General features: G+C 38.5%; 1 protein-coding gene across 1 annotated transcript in view; it reads right to left on the reverse strand.

Moving 5' to 3' along the window:
- Positions 1 to 19,950, reverse strand: part of LOC126475487 (fatty acid synthase-like) — a 412,274-nt gene that overhangs the window by 296,007 nt on the left and 96,317 nt on the right. Inside the window, exon 5 of the mRNA XM_050103394.1 lies at positions 14,896 to 15,096. Within this exon, the coding sequence (XP_049959351.1) occupies positions 14,896 to 15,096 (201 nt within the window). The remainder of the gene's footprint in view (positions 1 to 14,895; positions 15,097 to 19,950) is intronic.

Here is a 19,950-nt window from a genome sequence, read left to right on the forward strand (position 1 = left end):
ATCCTTGGTCAAAGTAAAAGCTGCTATTGCAGGGGCTGCATTGTCAGCTCATTCTCTTCCTGATGCACTTCTCTCAGTTAAGGTAGATGCGTAATCAACTGCAACTGGAGGCATGCTACAACAGTGTGTGCAAAATGACTGGCAACCTCTAGCTTTCTTCAGCAAAAATTATCACATTCACAAGAAAACTAGCCAATGTATGATCTATACAGCATATGGCCAAACTATAGCAATTGGGTACATATTTGATGATAGGCATTTTACACTTCTCACAGACCACAAGCCGCACATATTTATTTTCTGTCAGAAGACAGACAAGGCATCACCACACCACTTACAACACTTGGACATCATTGTGTAATTTACTACAGAGATTAAGCATGTTGATAATGAGTGGAATGGACCAGCAATGCACTATCTTGCGTTGACTCCACCACGAAGGAACTTGAATTGCAGAACTTGCCATTGTTCAGAAAGGAGACAACAAGCTGAAGGCTTGCCCTGAAGCATTGTCAAGCTTACAGTCCTGATACATCTGAATAAAATGTACAAATGTAGTCCTTCAATGTGATGCATCAGCACCACAAGCATGGATAAGAAGATACAGAGTGTACAATCCACAAAGTTTTTGGGCATGCACATTGATTAAAACTTAAGCTGGAAAGACCATCTCAAGTACTTATCCCACAGGCTCAATTCGGCATGTTTTGCATTGAGGATATTATCTAGAGTATGCAGCATAGACTATACTAGATTAGTGTATTTTGCTTACTTTCAGTCCATCGTGTGTTACGGCATAGTGTTCTGGGGTAAAACTAAATCAAGCTTAACAGATATCTTCAAATTTCAGAAAAGAGCTATACGAATCATAACACATAGCTCTCCAAGAACTCATTGTGGGCCCCTTTTCAAAGAACTGCAAATACTCACAATACCATCACTGCTTAAAAATTACCTTTTTAGCAAAACTTTCTATGACGTAGATGAGTACTTTGATTGTGTGTAAATTTATTGCCAAAAATTTTAATTTATATGTCTAAATTAGTACTTTTAAAAAATGCCTTGAAAGTGATACTCCATTATTATGTCTGTAGTACTTGTACTAGTATGATAACTTTGTTGTGACAATTCCTACATCATGTAAATGATTTACAGGAAGATAATAAAATGAAAATGAATGAATGAAAATGAAATGACAATTCATTATGACTGATTTATGCAACCAAGTAATTTCTTCTCTTTGCAGCTTCTCTCATCCAGGAGTAAAGGCTACTGTGTGACTGGTGAAGAAGAAATTTATTTGGTCAAACATTGAACAAGATTGTAAGGTATTTGTTCACTAGTGCAATAAATGTTAGCGCAACAAAGTAACTCGGCACATACTGGCTACGCTCGCTACCATCACCTCACTGAGTCAAAGCTATCAGCATGTCCACATTGACATCACTGGATCTTTGCCACCATCAGGGGCAACCAATATTGCCTGACAGTAAATTACCATTCTCTTGTTGGCCTCAAGTCGATCCTATGAAAGACACAATGGTGGCAACTGTAGCCATGACCTTCCCTCAGTGACCTGATCCAGCACTTGTGCAAATGTGTGTCACTATTCACCAGGCCAAGTAGTTCCAGTCTTTTCCCTTTGAAGCACTCTCATCATTGCTCAGCACGAACCATATTCAAACCTGCTGCTAATGGGTCTTGTGGAATGGCTTCATTGGCAATTAAAGTCCTCCGTCTAATGCCATGTCACAGAGCACTGGACAGGCAGCTTACTTATTGTTCTACTAGGCCTATGGACAGCATTCAAAGAAGATCTTGATGCAACAATGGCTCAATTACTGTATGGGCAGACTCTACAACTATTGGGAGATTTCTTTACTGACACTTCAAACAGTATTATTGAAGGCAAAGATTTTGCACAAAACATTCTATCCAGCAATCACCTGCGTTCTGTGACTTAAAAGTCACGCAAATAGATTTCTATGCAGCATGATGCTATTCAAAAATCTCTCCAACCACCATACAATGGTCCATGAATGATATTAGCACAGCATCAAAACATTCGATATCAATATCAATGTCTCTTTCCTCATCACAATGTCCTTTGAAAGACCAAAAACTCCTCCATTACTGTCCTTGCCTCCAAGTAAACCACAAGTCACAACTAGTTTTGAGAAATGTGTAGTTTCAATCACACATACTGTTGTGTTGGTACTTGGGGAGGAGTGATGTCAAAAGTGATGTGAACAGTGAATCGTCTGCTACGTAGTTCATGTGTGCAATGTAAACTCTTTGATTCTCTGAACTAAAAACAAAGTATTGATATAGATGTCCTTGGTAGTCTTACAATTATGACCACTCATTGTAATTTACAATTATGTTGTGTACTTAAATAAATTGTATTTTCATGTAACAGATTATTCCTAGCCATAGTTGTAAACAAAAGGAAAGAAAAGGTCTATCATGGGACATAGATTAAATTTACTTATACAGGCATTGCATTTTCTACCATCAGATTTCAGGTTTTCCAGACCACCTGTTAGAGAGATTGCACAAATCATTAGGTCACTATAGGGAGTAACTCTTTTGGGTGTGGTGGTATCTCAGCCAAAGTACTAAAATCTTGTGCTGACTTAGTAGCACCACCCTTGGGTTACCTTCGTAATTAGTTGATGTGTCAATGTCTATTTCCTGAAAAGCTGAACTATGTAGTGATAACACTCATTTATACTTGTGAGAGTGTATTATAAGTAATTGAGCTCTAATTGTGAAGCCATCTCTTTCCTTCCTATGTTCTCAAAAGAGTTGAAGGTGGCTTACAACAGAATGTTGAACCATCTGTTTGAGACTAACTTTTTAATGGCTTCTTTAAATACTTCCATTCTGAGAAACCAAAATATGATTTCTGAACTCAGTTCTAGTAGAACTAAACAAGAAATATTAAAAATAGCCAAAAACTTTGATTAGGTAGAGCTTAAAATTCTACTAACGAAACTGAAATTGTATGGTATTAAATGTCTTCCATTGCATGAATAGTTGTTACTTCAACAACAGAAAACAGAGGGTCACATCAGAAAGTTACATGATGGGTATAAGATTAAATTCAGAGCGGGGAACAAATTAAATACGGTGCGTGGCAAAGTTCCTGACACACATAAATGGTTTAGCCAGAACATTTGAGAACTATTCAAAAACTGTAATGTTTGCTAATGAAAAGTGTATTGAAAAAGGGCCTGAACACATCAATAGCAGACTCAGACAGAAGACTATTAGAACATGCTCACAACAGGTTAACAGCAAATAGCTTAATATTTACCCTTACAAAAACTCATACTACACAACACCAAACAAACAATAATGGCTTACAGTAAAAGTAGGAGAGATTAGCCAGCATACTCTAGATGAGTGAAATTCTTGGCATCCATATGGATACTAATCACGCTGGAAGCAGAATCAAAATGTTCATTTCCGTCTGGATTGTGCTTAGAAGTCTCTCTCGCTCACTGTGTTGCCCTGCAGGCTGGACTGCTAGCATACTTTTGCTCATTATCATCCTTATACATAATATTCAGGAGCAATGCAGCTAAGATGTAAAAAGTATTTGCTTTACAGAAGCATGAAATAACAATACTGAGTGAAGTTGAACACCTTCTAGAAATTTCTTCAGGGACCTAGGGATTGTTACATTTACATTCCGATTCATATACTCCCTAACTGAATTAGTCCTTAATGTTGTTGTTGTGGTCTTCAGTCCTGAGACCGATTTATGCAGCTCTCCATGCTACTCTATCCTGTGCAAGCTTCTTCATCTCCCAGTACCTACTGCAACCTCCTTCTGAATCTGCTTAGTGTATTCATCTCTTGGTCTCCCTATATGATTTTTACCCTCCACGCTGTCCTCCAATGCTAAATTTGTGATCCCTTGATGCCTCAGAAGATGTTCTACCAACCGGTCCCTTGTTCTTACTGAGTTGTGCCACAAACTCCCCTTCTCCCCAGTTCTATTCAATACCTCCTCATTAGTTATGTGATCTACCCATCTAATCTTCAGCCTTCTTCTGTAGCACCACATTTCAAAAGCTTCTATTCTCTTCTTGTCCAAACTATTTATCGTCCATGTTTCACTTCCATACATGGCTACACTCCATACAAATACTTTCAGAAATGACTTCCTGACACTTAAATCTATATTCGATGTTAAAAAATTTCTCTTCTTCAGAAACGCTTTCCTTGCCATTGCCAGTCTACATTTTATATCCTCTCTACTTTGACCATCATCACTTATTTTGCTCCCCAAATAGCAAAACTACTTTACTGCTTTAAGTGTCTTATTTCCTAATCTAATTCCCTCAGCATCACCCGACTTAATTTGACTACATTCCATCATCCTCGTCTTGCTTTTGTTGATGTTCATCTTATATCCTCCTTTCAAGACACTATCCATTCCATTCAACTGCTCTTCCAAGTCCTTTGCTGTCTCTGACAGAATTACAATGTCATCAGCGAACCTCAAAGTTTTTATTTCTTCTCCGTGGATTTTAATACCTACTCCGAATTTTTCTTTTGTTTCCTTCACTGCTTGCTCAATATACAGATTGAATAACATCAGGCAGAGGCTACAACCCTGTCTCACACCCTTCCCAACTGCTGCTTCCCTTTCATGTCCCTTGACTATTATAACTGCCATCTGGTTTCTGTACAAATTGTAAATAGCCTTTCGCTCCCTGTATTTTACCCCTGCCACCTTTAAAATTTGAAAGAGAGTATTCCAGTCAACATTATCAAAAGCTTTCTCTAAGTCTACAAATGCTAGAAATGTAGGTTTGCCTTTCCTTAATCTTTCTTCTAAGATAAGTCGTAAGGTCACTATTGCCTCACGTGTTCCAATATTTCTACAGAGTCCAAACTGATCTTCCCCAAGGTCGGCTTCTACTAGTTTTCCCATTCGTCCGTAAAGAATTCGCGTTAGTATTTTGCAGCTGTGGCTTATTAAACTGATTGTCCACTAATTTTCACATCTGTCAACACCTGCTTTCTTTGGGATTGGAATTATTATATTCTACTTGAAGTCTGAGGGTATTTCGCCTGTCTCATACATCTTGCTCACCAGATGGCACAGTTTTGTCAGTACTGGCTCTCCCAAGGCCGTCAGTAGTTCTAATGGAATCTTGTCTACTCCTGGGGCCTTGTTTCAACTCAGGTCTTTCAGTGCTCTGTCAAACTCTTCACACAGTATCCTATCTCCCATTTCGTCTTCATCTACATTCTCTTCTATTTCCACAATATTGTCCTCAAGTACATTGCACTTGTATAGACCCTCTATATACTCCTTCCACCTTTCTGCTTTCCCTCTTTGTTTAGAACTGGGTTTCCATCTGAGCTCTTGTTATTTATACAAGTGGTTCTCTTTTCTCCAAAGGTCTCTTTAATTTTCCTGTAGGCAGTGTCTATCTTGCCCCTAGTGAGATAAGCCACTACATCCTTACATTTGTCCTCTAGCCATCCCTGCTTAGCCACTTTGCACTTCCTGTCAATCTCATTTTTGAGATGTTTATATTCCTTTTTGCCTGCTTTATTTACTGCATTTTTATATTTTCTCCTTTCATCAATTAAATAAAATATTTCTTCTGTTATGCAAGGATTTCTACTAGCCCTCTCCTTTTTACCTACTTGATCCTCTGCTGCCTTCACTACTTCATCCCTCAGAGCTACCCATTCTTCTTCTATTTCTTTCCCCCATTTGTGACAATTGTTCCCTTATGCTCTCCCTGAAACTCTGTACAACCTCTGGTTTAATCAGTTTGTCCAGGTCTCATCTCCTTAAATTCCCACCTTTTTGCAGTTTCTTCAGTTTTAATCTGCAGTTCATAACCAATAGATTGTGGTCAGAGTCCACATCTGCCCCTGGAAATGTCTTACAATTTAATAACTGGTTCCTAAATCTCTGTCTTGCCATTATATAATCTATCTGATACTTTCTAGTATTTCCAGGATTCTTCCATGTGTACAATCTTCTTCTATGATTCTTGAACCTAGTGTTAGCTATGATTAAGTTACGCTCTGTGCAAAATTCTACCAGAAGGTTTCCTCTTTCATTTCTTTCCCCCAATCCATATTCACTTACTATGTTTCCTTCTCTACCTTTTCCTACTCTCGAATTCCAGTCACCCATGACTATTAAATTTTCATCTCCCTTCACTACCTGAATAATTTCTTTTATCTCATCATACATTTCATCAATTTCTTCATCATCTGCAGAGCTAGTTGGCATATAAACTTGTACTACTGTAGTAGGCATGGGCTTCGTGTCTATCTTGGCCACAATAATATGTTCACTATGCTGTTTGTAGTAGCTTACCCACACTCCTATTTTTTTATTCATTATTAAACCTACTCCTGCATTACCCCTATTTGATTTTGTATTTATAACCCTGTATTCACCTGACCAAAAGTCTTGTTCCTCCTGCCACCAAACTTCACTAATTCCCACTATATCTAACTTTAACCTATCCATTCCCCTTTTTAAGTTTTCTAACCTACCTGCCCGATTAATGGATCTGACATTCCACGCTCCGATCCGCAGAATGCCCGTTTTCTTTCTCCTGATAACGACGTCCTCTTGAGTAGTCCCCACCCGGAGATCCGAATGGAGGACTATTTTACCTCCAGAATATTTTACCCAAGAGGACGCCATCATCATTTAACCATACAGTAAAGCTGCATGCCCTTGGGAAAATTACGGCTGTAGTTTCCCCTTGCTTTCAGCCATTCACAGTACCAGCACAGCAAGGCCGTTTTGGTTAGTGTTACAAGGCCAGATCAGTCAATCATCCAGACTGTTGCCCCTGCAACTACTGAAAAGGCTGCTGCCCCTCTTCAGGAACCACACGTTTGTCTGGCCTCTCAACAGATACCCCTCTGTTGTGGTTGCACCTACGGTACAGCCATCTGTATTGCTGAGGCACGCAAGCCTCCCCACCAATGGCAAGGTCCATAGTTCATGGGGGGAGGTTGTCCTTAATAACAAGAGTGAATTAGGATGAAATTCTGTAATACAGATTGTGCATCATCAGAGATTAGAATCGTCTTTTATTCTCTGATTAAAAGTCTTTAACAGTTTGCTCAAGACATGAAGTAGGGCATAGAAAATCCTCAAATATTAAAAAATAAAGTAAAAGGACAAACACTTCATCAGCCACTCCTACAATTTACCAGAAATATCACTCAGACCCTAGGATGAGAAGGAAGTGCCTGTTGTAAGTAGGTGTGTGTGTGTGTGTGTGTGTGTGTGTGTGTGTGTGTGTGTGTGTGTGTGTGTGTGTGTGTGTCTGGGTGGTAATTTATCAGCAAGTTGGTCAAGTTGCAAATGATTCAAGCCATTCTCTGTACCACACAATATTCCACTACTGTACACAGCATCTTACTGTAGAAAGAACCTTATGGTAATAAATATAGTGACAAAAGGCTGGTGAGAGTGACCAGCATTCAGCTTAGGGCTATAGAAATCAATCCCAATCACTTGTGGCTTAGCTGCCTGGGGCACTATTCAATACCAGTCTGGGAGCATTTTGAATGGATGTAGAAAGCATTTCCTTCATTCCTGCTATTGCTTTGAAGAGTGTGCTTTACAACAGGGCTTGGGTATTTTCAGCATGAGGTAAAGGAGAAATATCTCCTCCAGGCAGTGTAACATTGTGTGTTTTAGGTAAAAAATGCACTCAATTTATAATATAATCCCCCTTTAAGGTCAATATAATTTCTCATAAGTAGATTCCAACTCCGAAGTGCAATCCAGAATGTCTTCAAAATACTCACTACAATGAGGCACCAAACATTAGTGGTTCTAAACTATGTAGTGAAATGCCGAATCCACTATAGAGGTCAATACAATGTTTACAAACTTTTAGTTGACCTGGTCTTCATTTGCAAGTATAGTTTGAGTTATTAGATCCACTCATGTTACAACTATGTCTGCCTAATTGCCTCTATTGAGGTGCAATGACACACAAATAAGAAAGTGAATTAGTTATATACAAATGAAATAATCCACAGATAAGTAGAACAGATTTAGTTGCTCTGCGTTATTAAGTACAGAATACTTAGGTTTTATGATTCATTTCAATAAAGTTATTTGCAAAATTTCTATGTGAATCCACTGAATACTCTCATAATTGTATGTCTTTCCACAATGTAGTTCTCAACAGAATTTGATCACCTAATATGGCCTCTTAACAATGTAGTTATTACAGAAGCCACAAAATTGTTATTGTTGTGGTCTTCAATCGAAAGACTGGTTTGATGCAGCACTCCAAGCTCATCTATCCTGTGCAAGCCTCTTCATCCCTGGAAACTACTGCATCATATATAATACATCTGAACCTGGTTACTGTATTCATACCTGGGCCTTCCCCTACAATTCTTACCCCCCACCCCCCCCCCCACCCCCACCCCCCCAAACTTCTTTCCATTACCAATCTGACAATTCCTTAAGAGTCAAAATGTACCCTACAACCAATCTCTTCTGATCTTTGGTTTCTTCTGTGCCACTATATTTCTAAAGCATCTACTCTAATATTGTCTGAACTGCTTGTTATTAATGTTTCACTCCTGCTCAGATATACGCTCCACACAAATATCACCAGAAAATACTTCCTAATGCTTAAATGTATACAAAATGTTAGCAGATTACTCTTTTTCAGAACTGTTTTTCTTGCTATAACCAGCTTCATTTTATATCATCGCTACTCAAGTCATCATCAGTTACTTTGCTACTAAAATAGAAAAACTCATCTACAGTAGAACCTCGCTTAATGAGCACCTCCCATAATGTGTAATTCGCATAATGAACAAAATAAATTGTAAAAAAAATTACTTGCTTAATGAGCAACATTTTGCATTATGAGTGATTATGATTGAGTGTGGCATCACTACCTGTTCATGCCTGGTAGGGGAAATGTTAAATAATATGAACACCTTTCATTAATGGCAGCAGCACATGAACAATGTTTTTAGTATGTGCTGCAGTCTGAGTTTAGCACTGTGTCTGCTATTATCTTAGTGCAGGTAGTGATCAAATATTTTTCTAAACTTGTGTTCACACAGTGTTTCTTTCTGTGCATATTTTAATAACCTTCATAGAAATGTCCCCAAAGATAAAGCCACAAGAAGACAAGCATAAGAGAAAGAATATGACCTTAAAAATAAAATCACTGAAAAACGTGATTCTGGTGTGAGTGTTGCTGATTTAGCACAGCATACAATCAGTCTAAATCAACTATTTGCACTATCCTCAAGGAGAAGGACTAGATTAAGGAGACAGGTGCTTCAAAGAAAGTGATGTTAAAAGGTTGCTCCTTATATGGATAAGCAAAAAGCAATTGCAAGGTGACATTATTAATGAAAACATCATTTGCGTGAAGGTGAGAATGACTTTTGCTGACCTAGTTAAGAAGACACCAGGATGATCAGCAGCCAAAGAAGTGTTTAAGGGAAGCTATGGGTGGTTCAAGAAGTTTAAGAGGAGAATCAGCATCCACATTGTTGTGAGGCATGGCAAAGCTGCCAGCTCTGACACAAAGGCAGCAAAGAACTTCATCAGCAACTTCAAGATGCTTGTAGATTCTGTGGGTTATCTGCCACAACAAGTTTTTAATTGTGATGAGACAGGTCTATTCAGGAAAAAGATGCTGAAGTGTACCTTTATAACAGCAGAAGAGAAAGCATTGCCCAGTCACAAGCCAATAAAAGACTGTCTCACACTGCTGTTCTGTGCCAATGCAAGTGGCAATTTGAAAATTAAATGCTTGTTGACCATTCAGAAACCCTATGAATCTTCAAGAGGTGTAAAGTCTAAAAGAGCAAGTTTAATGCGATACGGAGGTCCAACTACAAGACTTGGGTGACACATGATCCTTTTAGTGATCACATCAATGAACTGTTTGATCCTTCAATAAAAAAATATTTGCTTCACATGTATGGGCCATTCCATGTCTTGCTTGTTATGGATGAGGCTCCTGCCCATTCCCCAGGCCTACAAATTCACCTCTATAAAGAATTTCAAATCAATCAAGATCCAATTTCTGCTGCCCAACACCACTCCTTTACTCCAGCCTATGAACCAGCAGATTATTTCTAACTTAAAGAAGCTCTACACTAAAGCACTCTTTGAGCATTGCTTTGAGTTGACTGAAGCTACCAATAAGACTCCCAGGGAGTTCCAGGAATATCACTTCAAAATCGTTGCCTGTGTCAGGATGACCAAAAACGTATGAGAAGGGGTTACCAAGAGAACTCTCACTTCTGCTTGAAAGAAGCTTTGGCCAGAGCATGTTGATGCTGAGGCATTTGAGTCAGTACCTGTGGAGCCTGTAGTCAATGAGATTGTGTCTTTGGCCAAGAGCATGGAACTAGAAGTGGATAACAATGATATCGATGAGCTTGTGGAAGATCACAGCCAAGAAATAATGACCATAGAGCTTATGGAGTTGCAGTGTGTTTCACAGCAGGAAGTTATGGAGAGGAGTTCCCCAGAGGAGGAGGTGGAGGAGGCAGTAACAGCTAATCATTGGTCTTCTGGCACAATAAGAGACATGCTGAAAGCATGGGAATTGGTTGCACTGTACACTGAACATCATTACGTCAATAAAGCAGTGGTTACATGCATTACAAATTTAGCTGACAATAATGATGTGTCACATTTTTGCCAAGTGTTCAAGCATTGGAAGAAACAAATGATTATAGAAAGCTTCTTAGTAAAAAAGAATTAGTTATGTATCGTGAATAATAAAGTACATAATATATCTAAAAACAAAGATGATGTGACTTACCAAATGAAAGTGCTGGCAGGTCGACAGACACACAAACAAACACAAACATACACACAAAATTCAAGCTTTCGCAACAAACTGTTGTCTCATCAGGAAAGAGGGAAGGAGAGGGAAAGACAAAAGGATGTGGGTTTTAAGGGAGAGGGTAAGGAGTCATTTCAATCCCGGGAGTGGAAAGACTTACCTTAGGGGGGAAAAAAGGAAAAAAGGACGGGTATACACTCGCACACACACACATATCCATCCACACATATACAGACTTTATATGTGTATCTGTATATGTGTGGATGGATATGTGTGTGTGTGCGAGTGTATACCCATCCTTTTTTCCTTTTTTCCCCCCTAAGGTAAGTCTTTCCGTTCCCGGGATTGGAATGACTCCTTACCCTCTCCCGTAAAACCCACATCCTTTCGTCTTTCCCTCTCCTTCCCTCTTTCCTGATGAGGCAACAGTTTGTTGCAAAAGCTTGAATTTTGTGTGTATGTTTGTGTTTGTTTGTGTGTCTGTCGACCTGCCAGCACTTTCATTTGGTAATTCACATCATCTTTGTTTTTAGATATATTTTTCCTACGTGGAATGTTTCCCTTTATTATAACCATAAAAGTACATAATATTGTATGTATAACTTTCCTTGAATAAATGGCATGAATAAAATAAAATTTTAGTACTTTTTCTGCATGGAATGCATTATCGTATTTTGTATTACATAATTTATGAGATAAACTGTTTCAGTTAATGAGTTTTCACACTGTGAGTAAGATTCTGGAATGAATTATGCTTGCTACACAAAGTTCCACTGTATTAATTTTAGTGTCACATTTCCTTATCCAATTTTCTCAGCATCACCAGATTTGATTCGACTACATTCTATTACTTTTAGTTTATTTGTGTCACACACACACACACTCACACACACTTGTGCACCTACAGTATGCAGCTGGACACAATGCAGGCCACCAGATGAACTGAAATCCTGGCACTGTGTCCAGTTTACACAATGTAGAATTACGGTGCCATTGGCATCCCTCATAGTTTTATTTCTTTTCCCTAAACTTTCATTCCCTTTCTAAATTTCTTCTTGGTTTCATTTGTTGCTTGCTTAATATACAGATTAAATAATATGGGGGGATGGGTTACAAATCTGTCTCACTTCTTTTTCATACACTACCTCTCTTTCAACTCATTGTGTCTTATAACTGCTGTATGGTACCTGCACAATTTTCAAATAATCTTTCACTCCCAATACTTTATTCCTATTACCTTCAGAATTTCAGAGTGCATTCCAGCAATGCTGTCTAATGCTTTATCTAGACCTATAAATATAGGTTTTCCTTTATTTAATCTAAGACAAGTTATAGGGTCAATATGGTCTCACTTGTTCCTACATATCTCTGTCACTCAAACTGATCTTTACATGAGACTGGCCTCTACCAGTTTTTCCATTCTTCTAAAAATAATCCCTGTCGCTATTGTGCAACCATATCTAATTAAGTTGATGGTTCGTTAGTATTCATACTTGTCAGAATCTGCCTTCTTTGAAATTGGAATTATTCCGTTCTTCTTTAAATATGTGCCTGTGCGTCATTATAATGCTCCACTAACTTAGGATGAACTTTCATAATCCAAAACAAAAAATTTTATGATAGCATGATATTACAATGCATCTATTTGAACAAAACACACAGAAAATAACTACCATTACTTTCAAATGCTTAATAAACAAAAGTATTCTGCAGACAAAACTGACAACTGATATACACTGAAGAGCCAATGAAACTGATATACCTGCCTTATATCATATAGGGCCCTCATGATCATGTAGAAGTTCTGCAACATGATGTGACACCATGAATCCTGCAGGGTTGTCCATAAGTCCATAAGAATATGAGAGACTGGAGATATCTTCTGAACAGCACATTGCAAGGCATCCCACATAAGCTCAATAATGTTCATGCCTGGGGAGTTTAGTGGCCAGTGGAAGAGTTTAAACTGAGAAGAGTTTTCCTGGAGCCACTCTGTAGCAATTCTGCAAGTGTGAGGTGGTGCATTGGAATTGCCCAAGTCCATCAGAATGCACGATGGACATAACTGGATGCAGGTGATCAAACATGATGCTTATGTACATGCCACCTGTCAGAGTCAAATCTAGACATATCAGGGATCCCATATCATCCAACTGCACACACCCCACACCATTATAGAGCCTCAACCAGGTTGAATAGTCCCCTGCTGACATGCAGGGTCTGTGGATTCATGAGGCTGTGTCTGTACCCATACACATCCATCCCCTCAATAAAATCTGAAACAAGATTTGTCTGACCAGGCAACATGTTTCCAGTCATCAACAGTCCAATGTTAGTGTTGACAGGCCTAGGTGAGGCGTAAAGCTTTGTGCTGTGCAGTCATCAAGGATACACGAGTGGGTCCCGAAAGCCCATATCAACAATGTTTCATTGAATGGTTCACATGCTGACACTTGTTGATGGCCCAGCATTGAAATCTGCAACAATTTGTAGAATGGTTGCACTTACGTCCCATTGGACAATTCTCTTCAGTCGTAGTTGGTCCTGTTCTTGCAGAATCTTTTTGTGGCCACAGCAATTTCAGAGATTTGATGTTTTACTGATTTCTGATATTCATGGCACACTCGTGAAATGGTCATATGGGAAAATCCCCATTTCTTCGTTACCTTAGAGATGCTATGTCCCATTGCTCGTGCACTGACATAACATCATGTTGCAACTCAATTAAATCTTGATAACCTGCCATTTTAGCAGCAGTAATTGATCTAACAACTGCACCACACTCTCCCTCTGTTGGTCCATCATGGCTAGGAGACATCAGCTGGTAAGTAATTTTCAGTATTAATAAACTTCACCAACAGCTGTACACTTTAAAATATTTTATTTTATTCTGAGAGCAGCCAGTATCGGCATTTCATTTTTCACTCTTCAGGCCCCACATACTTTTACGCAAATAACAAAACTTGTTGTATAGCGCCATGTCTTCATATGAAGCAACTGTAAAATGACTGGAATTCACAATATCCAGTGATTTATGGCGCTATACGACAAGTTCGTTTATTTGGTTAAAAGCATATGGGGCCTGAAGATGACAAAATGAAATGTTTGCTTTTAGAATAAAATAAAATATCTTAAAAGTATGCAGCTGCTGGTGAAGTTTATTGAAAAAAAAAAAAGTGTCAGACACTTGTTGTCTTTTATACGCATTGCTGAACATAGCACCATATTCTGCCTGTTTACATATCTCTATATTTGACTATGCATGCCTACACCAGTTTCTCTGGCACTTCTGTGTGCGTTACAGTAGAACATTTACGATTGCAACATAAAGAGAATTTCACTGATATACATGTCATTCTTATAGAAAACAGAGAAATTTTATCCTTGCCTTCCACTAAACTTTGTATGGCACTGACAGAGTAGCAGCCATTATGAACACAGAAGACCTAAGAACTAATTTAAAAGTGATGGCAACAGATGATTCAATAGAGATACCGGGTTAGGATGGTCACATTGATATAGAAAGAATGACAAGGAAATGGGTTGAGCAGGAATCTACATACAGTAAGTGAGTAATGAAAAATTGCACTGTATTGACTATGTACAGACAATAAATTCTGCATTTTAAAAATATGGAAATGGAAATAAATTTATGAAGTAACCACTTGGTATGAAAATGAACACTTAGTAGATTGGTACTAATGAATCATTCTCTTATAAATAGAAACTATCAGTCACCTTTTGGGAAATAAATTTTATCGCATTCTGAAATTAGTGAACTACATAAAAATGGATGACCTCCTACATAATCTGACTACAGACTGAGAACTGAGGTACCCATGACAAAAGTATAACTTGTCTAAACATTAGTGTGGAATGAACAGGAAAGGGAAATTAAATAGCAAGTTAGAGAATTAGTTTCCTTAAAAAATCAATTTTTATGAAGCACACATTTAACATGGATTAATAACTTGGGAATGCACTTTTCCTCCCTTTGTATCGGCTATACAGTGAATTTTCTCATAACAACAACAGTACACACCTGCTTCATCAAAACTGCTGCAACTGCCTCGTTGACTTATTGCATTGACGAGCTGTAGCATTGATGAATAAAGAGGGTTGAGTAGCAGGCTAGAGCCCACAACCACTGCTGCATCACATGATCCATTGTAAATGCTGGAGGTAGCTTTTTCTAGTGCATAGGTACTGGATGAGCAGGCAGTATCAAGTATTATGGATGGACCTGTACGAGAGAACATAAAAGAATTGTAACTATTTTGAACCATAATATGAACTTTGGACATTTTAAAATTGATTTAATGAGGAAAGGTGAGGACAGACATAATATTATTTCCATAAGGGCTGAGTTAGTCTAATATACTCAAAATGCTAGTTACACTCTTAAAAAAGCCAGAGCACTGAGAAAAGAAGCATCACTTTATAAAATTGCATTGAAGTTTGAATATTTCTTGCCTTTTCAATTTGTCACACATTCACATCTCAAAGCAAAGTTATGGAATCAGAACACAGAGTTAATAAGATCCAGGATCAGTATTTGAAAGACGCAAATACAAACACCTGTCAAGCTATTTTGGTACCAGTTGTTCACAATTTCCTTAAATTACTTCAGGTGAAAGACACAGCTGATTATTTATATTGTTTTTATCTTTATAAACTATCTAAATAAAAATAATGTTAACAATAGAAATATATTAATGAATTACAAAAATATCAGCTCACAGCTGTGCTCTGAAACAACACTTCATTGTTCATAATATTACAAACATTAAACTCAAAATACACTAGAAAACGACAAGTGGTGAATGCTTTTGTACCAAGCAATATTAACATATTGACTGTGTTGATCACCAGATTCTCTTGCAAAAAGCAAAATTAGCAGGAATAAGTGGTGTTGCAGGCAATTGGCTACAGTCGTACCTCCAAGACAGAAAACAAAAAGTTGTGTTGAATAGCTCGGGTGGAGTGTGTGACACTTCCTCAGATTCTGAATGGAGTTCCATTACATGTGGAGTGCCCCAGGGCTCAATTCTTACGCCACTATTATTCCTGATTTTTATAAATGATCTACCATCATGTACAAGCCCGCCGTGTAAATTTACATTATTTGCTGATGATACCACAATTTTTATGAGCAGTAGAACAGACAACAATCTTGAGGAACTCATTAATCACATACTCTCAGATATGATTAATTGGTTCAAGGTGAATGGTCTCTCATTAAATTCCAGTAAGACCAGCTTTATTCAATTCCGTACAAAAACAGAAAAAGAGAGAGAGATAAGTGTGACACGTGGAAATCAACCAATAGTTAGAATGGAAACAACAAAATTTCTTGGAGTGCACATTGACAAGAAAATGAACTGGTCTTCACATATTATTGATCTCTGTAAGAGGCTTAGCTCTGCTACCTATGCTTTACGGGTTGTCACTACATGTGTTGAACCTAACACTGCAAAAGTGGCATATTATGGCTATTTTCACCGTCTCATTGAGTACGGAATTATTTTTTGGGGCAACCAGCCATTAGCAAGGAAAGTGTTCATTGCACAGAAGTAAGCTTTAAGAATTATATGTGGATTGCGCCCAAGAGACTCTTGTAGAAATAGTTTTCGTAATCTTAAAATTTACACAACTACAAGCCAATATATTTTTTCTCTCATCTGTTTTGTTTGTAAAAATATAGATATATTTCAACCAAACAGTAATTACCATGAGCATAACACACGGAGGAAGAATGACATACACAGTGAACTCAGAAATTTGAGCTTGGCACAAAAGGGTGTCCACTACACTGGAGCAAAACTCTTCAATGCTCTTCCTCCCGAAATAAAGACAAAGATTCATAACAATAGTGATTTTAAGAAAGCTCTAAAAATATTACTTCTAGTAAAAGCTTTTTACAGTCTAGATGAATTTTTAACTAAATAAATTGTAATATTTTAATATTATATAATACAAGTTGACATAATGCCACTATGAATTTTATTTAACCTGAGCTCTGTATCTGTGTGTGCTCCATATCTGTTTTCTGTAGTGTTTTAATGATTCTAAGAAAATATGTATTTTCTTTTTCTGTATTGCTGCCCAAAGAATTTACTGTATAAATTTTTATATAATTATGTACTCAAATTTCTGTATATGCTATAAGATTATCAGATTGTATTGGTAAAAAACTGACTCGTTCCACGTCCTTGTGTATCCAACACAGTTGGACCTATGGAACACGAAATAAATCAAATCAAATCAAATCAAATAGAATATCTTTGAAAGTTTTCAAGGTGGCACCACACCATGTTATGCCATTAGCAACATTTAATGGCATTCCAATTGTACTACTTTATGATTCACAGTCCTTGGTCTCAATTATTAATCAGCCTACCTATCTCTGACTGGGATCTCGACTAAGCTGGGGACCTACATTCAGCATGAAATTCCAGTACTAGGCCATTAGTTCTGGAATTAATGTGTAGGGAAGTAACCAGAACCCTTACTTTCTTGTAGAGGCCGAACCCTGAGTGGAAAATACTTTTGGATTTTCTGCCCAACACTGTGTTCAAGCAATTCACAATGCCATCCTTTGAGCAGAGATGAAGTCTTCGTCTCTTCATGATGCTCTCATATTTACTCCAGACCTGTTTACGCCACATCAATAGAGTCAGCAGAAATTTTTCAAAGCCCACCTGACATCTTTTGCACTGAAGAATGAAGTTGAGAAGAACTTGATTACTTAGAGGCATTACTATTGCTGTCCCAGATGCCTTATAGAAGATGAGCATCATTTCTAGTCATCATTTTCAAACCAGATAGTGATTTCTGCCTTTGTAGGGATTTCAAAATCAGTAAATGCTTGGTCAACTATGGACTCATACTCCCTTCATGTCCTGATTAATTATTTTCAAAATCAGTAAGAGGTAACTATTTCTGAATGATTATTTTTTGGAAGCTTATTTTCAGCTCCTTTCAGATGAGGCTTCTAAAGTTATTCTGATATTAAATCTTACAAATAATTCTACACCAAACTATTGCCAAGATTCAACAATGCAACAATTAATTATCTGGATGATCTAGTAGAGGCAGGAACATATATTGAAGCTTGACAAAGTATTTTCAGTTATTTTGTAATCCGGGTTAAAGTGTGACTTGTCAAAACGCTCCTTCTTTCAGTCTTCTATTAAGTATATAGGATATACCATTAGCCTGAAAGCCATTAAACTGATGTCAAAGAAAGTGGCAACTTTTTCTCATATTCCAGTACCCAAGAATGTAAAGGATCTGCAGGTTCTTATGGGCAAGTTTACATACTAAGCCTGATTTATTCCCCAAATTGCGGTTACAGCTCATCCATTGAATCAACCATGGAGAATGGGGATCCCTTCCTTGTGGTCCACAGACTTCCAACGAAGAATATTGTAAGCTGAAGTGAAGTCTCCTAACTGCACCATACCTAACAGTGTTTTAGCCATGGATGCCTCACCATACAGCATCAAGACCATTCTACTGCATAATTACCCAGATGGTCAGGAAAGGTCTATCATGTTTGCCTCTAAGATGCCAACCACAGCATATAAAGCTCATTCACAGAAAGAGCAGTGACAATTACACAAGGGGCAGTGAAATGAAAACTGAACACCCACCACAACAGGACCACAGAATGGCTCCATTCAAAAGTAATCATCATATGCATTAAGACATTTATCACACTGGTAGATGAGACCATCAGTTCCTGTTTCATATAATGCTGTCAACTGCTGACAGACCCTCAAATGCACCTGCTCTTCCACTTCCTCATCTAACTAAAACCAACATTCACACATCTTTCTTCAGGTCACCAATGATGCAAAAATGACAGGGCGAAAGATCTGGGCTGTATGGAGGATTTTGATGTTGTTTCCCAAACAAATCACTGATGCATTAGCCTTCATCTGATTGGCAGTGTAGGAATGTGCATTATCATGCAACAGGATGATTCCATCGAACAGCATTCTGACAGCCCAAGGGCAAACACCAAAGCCAACAGTGGAAACATCCCATATCTCCCCTGCCAAAGAAATCCAAAGCTGTAACTCTTCAGGTTTCCCCAGTGAGATCTTGACATGTGGAATAATCGGGTCTACTGCCAGATGTTTGTGTCACTCTGTCACAATATTTTGGCCACATAACTCGTTGCCTTCTTCAGGTGCTACCTGAGACTGCCGTATTGGAGGATCTTGTCCAGTATTTATGCTCAGAGGGCACTGGGTGCTCTCTTTGCCGTCCGCGCCTGCCTGGCGCTGCTTGTAATGTGATGTCTCTTCCCCGTTGCTCCCTCGGACATCCGCACCTGGCTTGGTCACCATCTGTGGCAGCTCTCTGAGGCCTGTCCTGTGTCGGGCATTCCATTCACAGTCTGCGCCCGCCAGGTGCTACTCCTGAGGTTTTGGCCACTCCCTGGTGCTCCCACAGATGTCCGCACCCGGCTTGTCCACTATCTGTGGTCGTGGCAGCTGTCTTGGGCTGGACCCGTGTTTGACGTTCTGTTCGTGGTCCGCACCCACTTGGCGCTGCTCCTGAGGTGTTGGTACTTCCCTGGTGCTCCTGAAGAAGTCAATGAGTTACGTGGCCGAAATATTGTGCCAGAGCGACACAAACATCCAGCAGTATAGACTTGATTATTCCACATGTCAAATCCAAAGCTGTTCACACAAGTTGCGGTAATGTCAGAATGAATTCCTTCTTTGATTTCAGGGGACCTCTGCTGGTTGACTCTCTCGAACATAGAACCATAATCAATGTGCAGATTATGAAAACACTTTGTCAGGGTCTATATGCGGGGGGGAGGGGGGGGGGGGACAACAACCTGGATTTCCTGGTTAAAAACCCACTTTTTCCCATATGAAAATACACTCCTTCCAAGGTGAAAAATACATTTTTTCCATTATAAGTGACAGTATATATTCCCTTGGACTATAAAAATATCAATTCTTTGAGTGATAAAGGTTTTCTGCACCAGCTTGGAACATTATACACCAGCGCTAAACTTCATAGAATGAAAAAACTTGACAAAATAAAGCTTTGGGAAGATCTGTGACATGCAGAA

This window comes from Schistocerca serialis, chromosome 4, assembly GCF_023864345.2.
Source record: "Schistocerca serialis cubense isolate TAMUIC-IGC-003099 chromosome 4, iqSchSeri2.2, whole genome shotgun sequence".
Lineage (NCBI taxonomy): Eukaryota > Metazoa > Arthropoda > Insecta > Orthoptera > Acrididae > Schistocerca > Schistocerca serialis.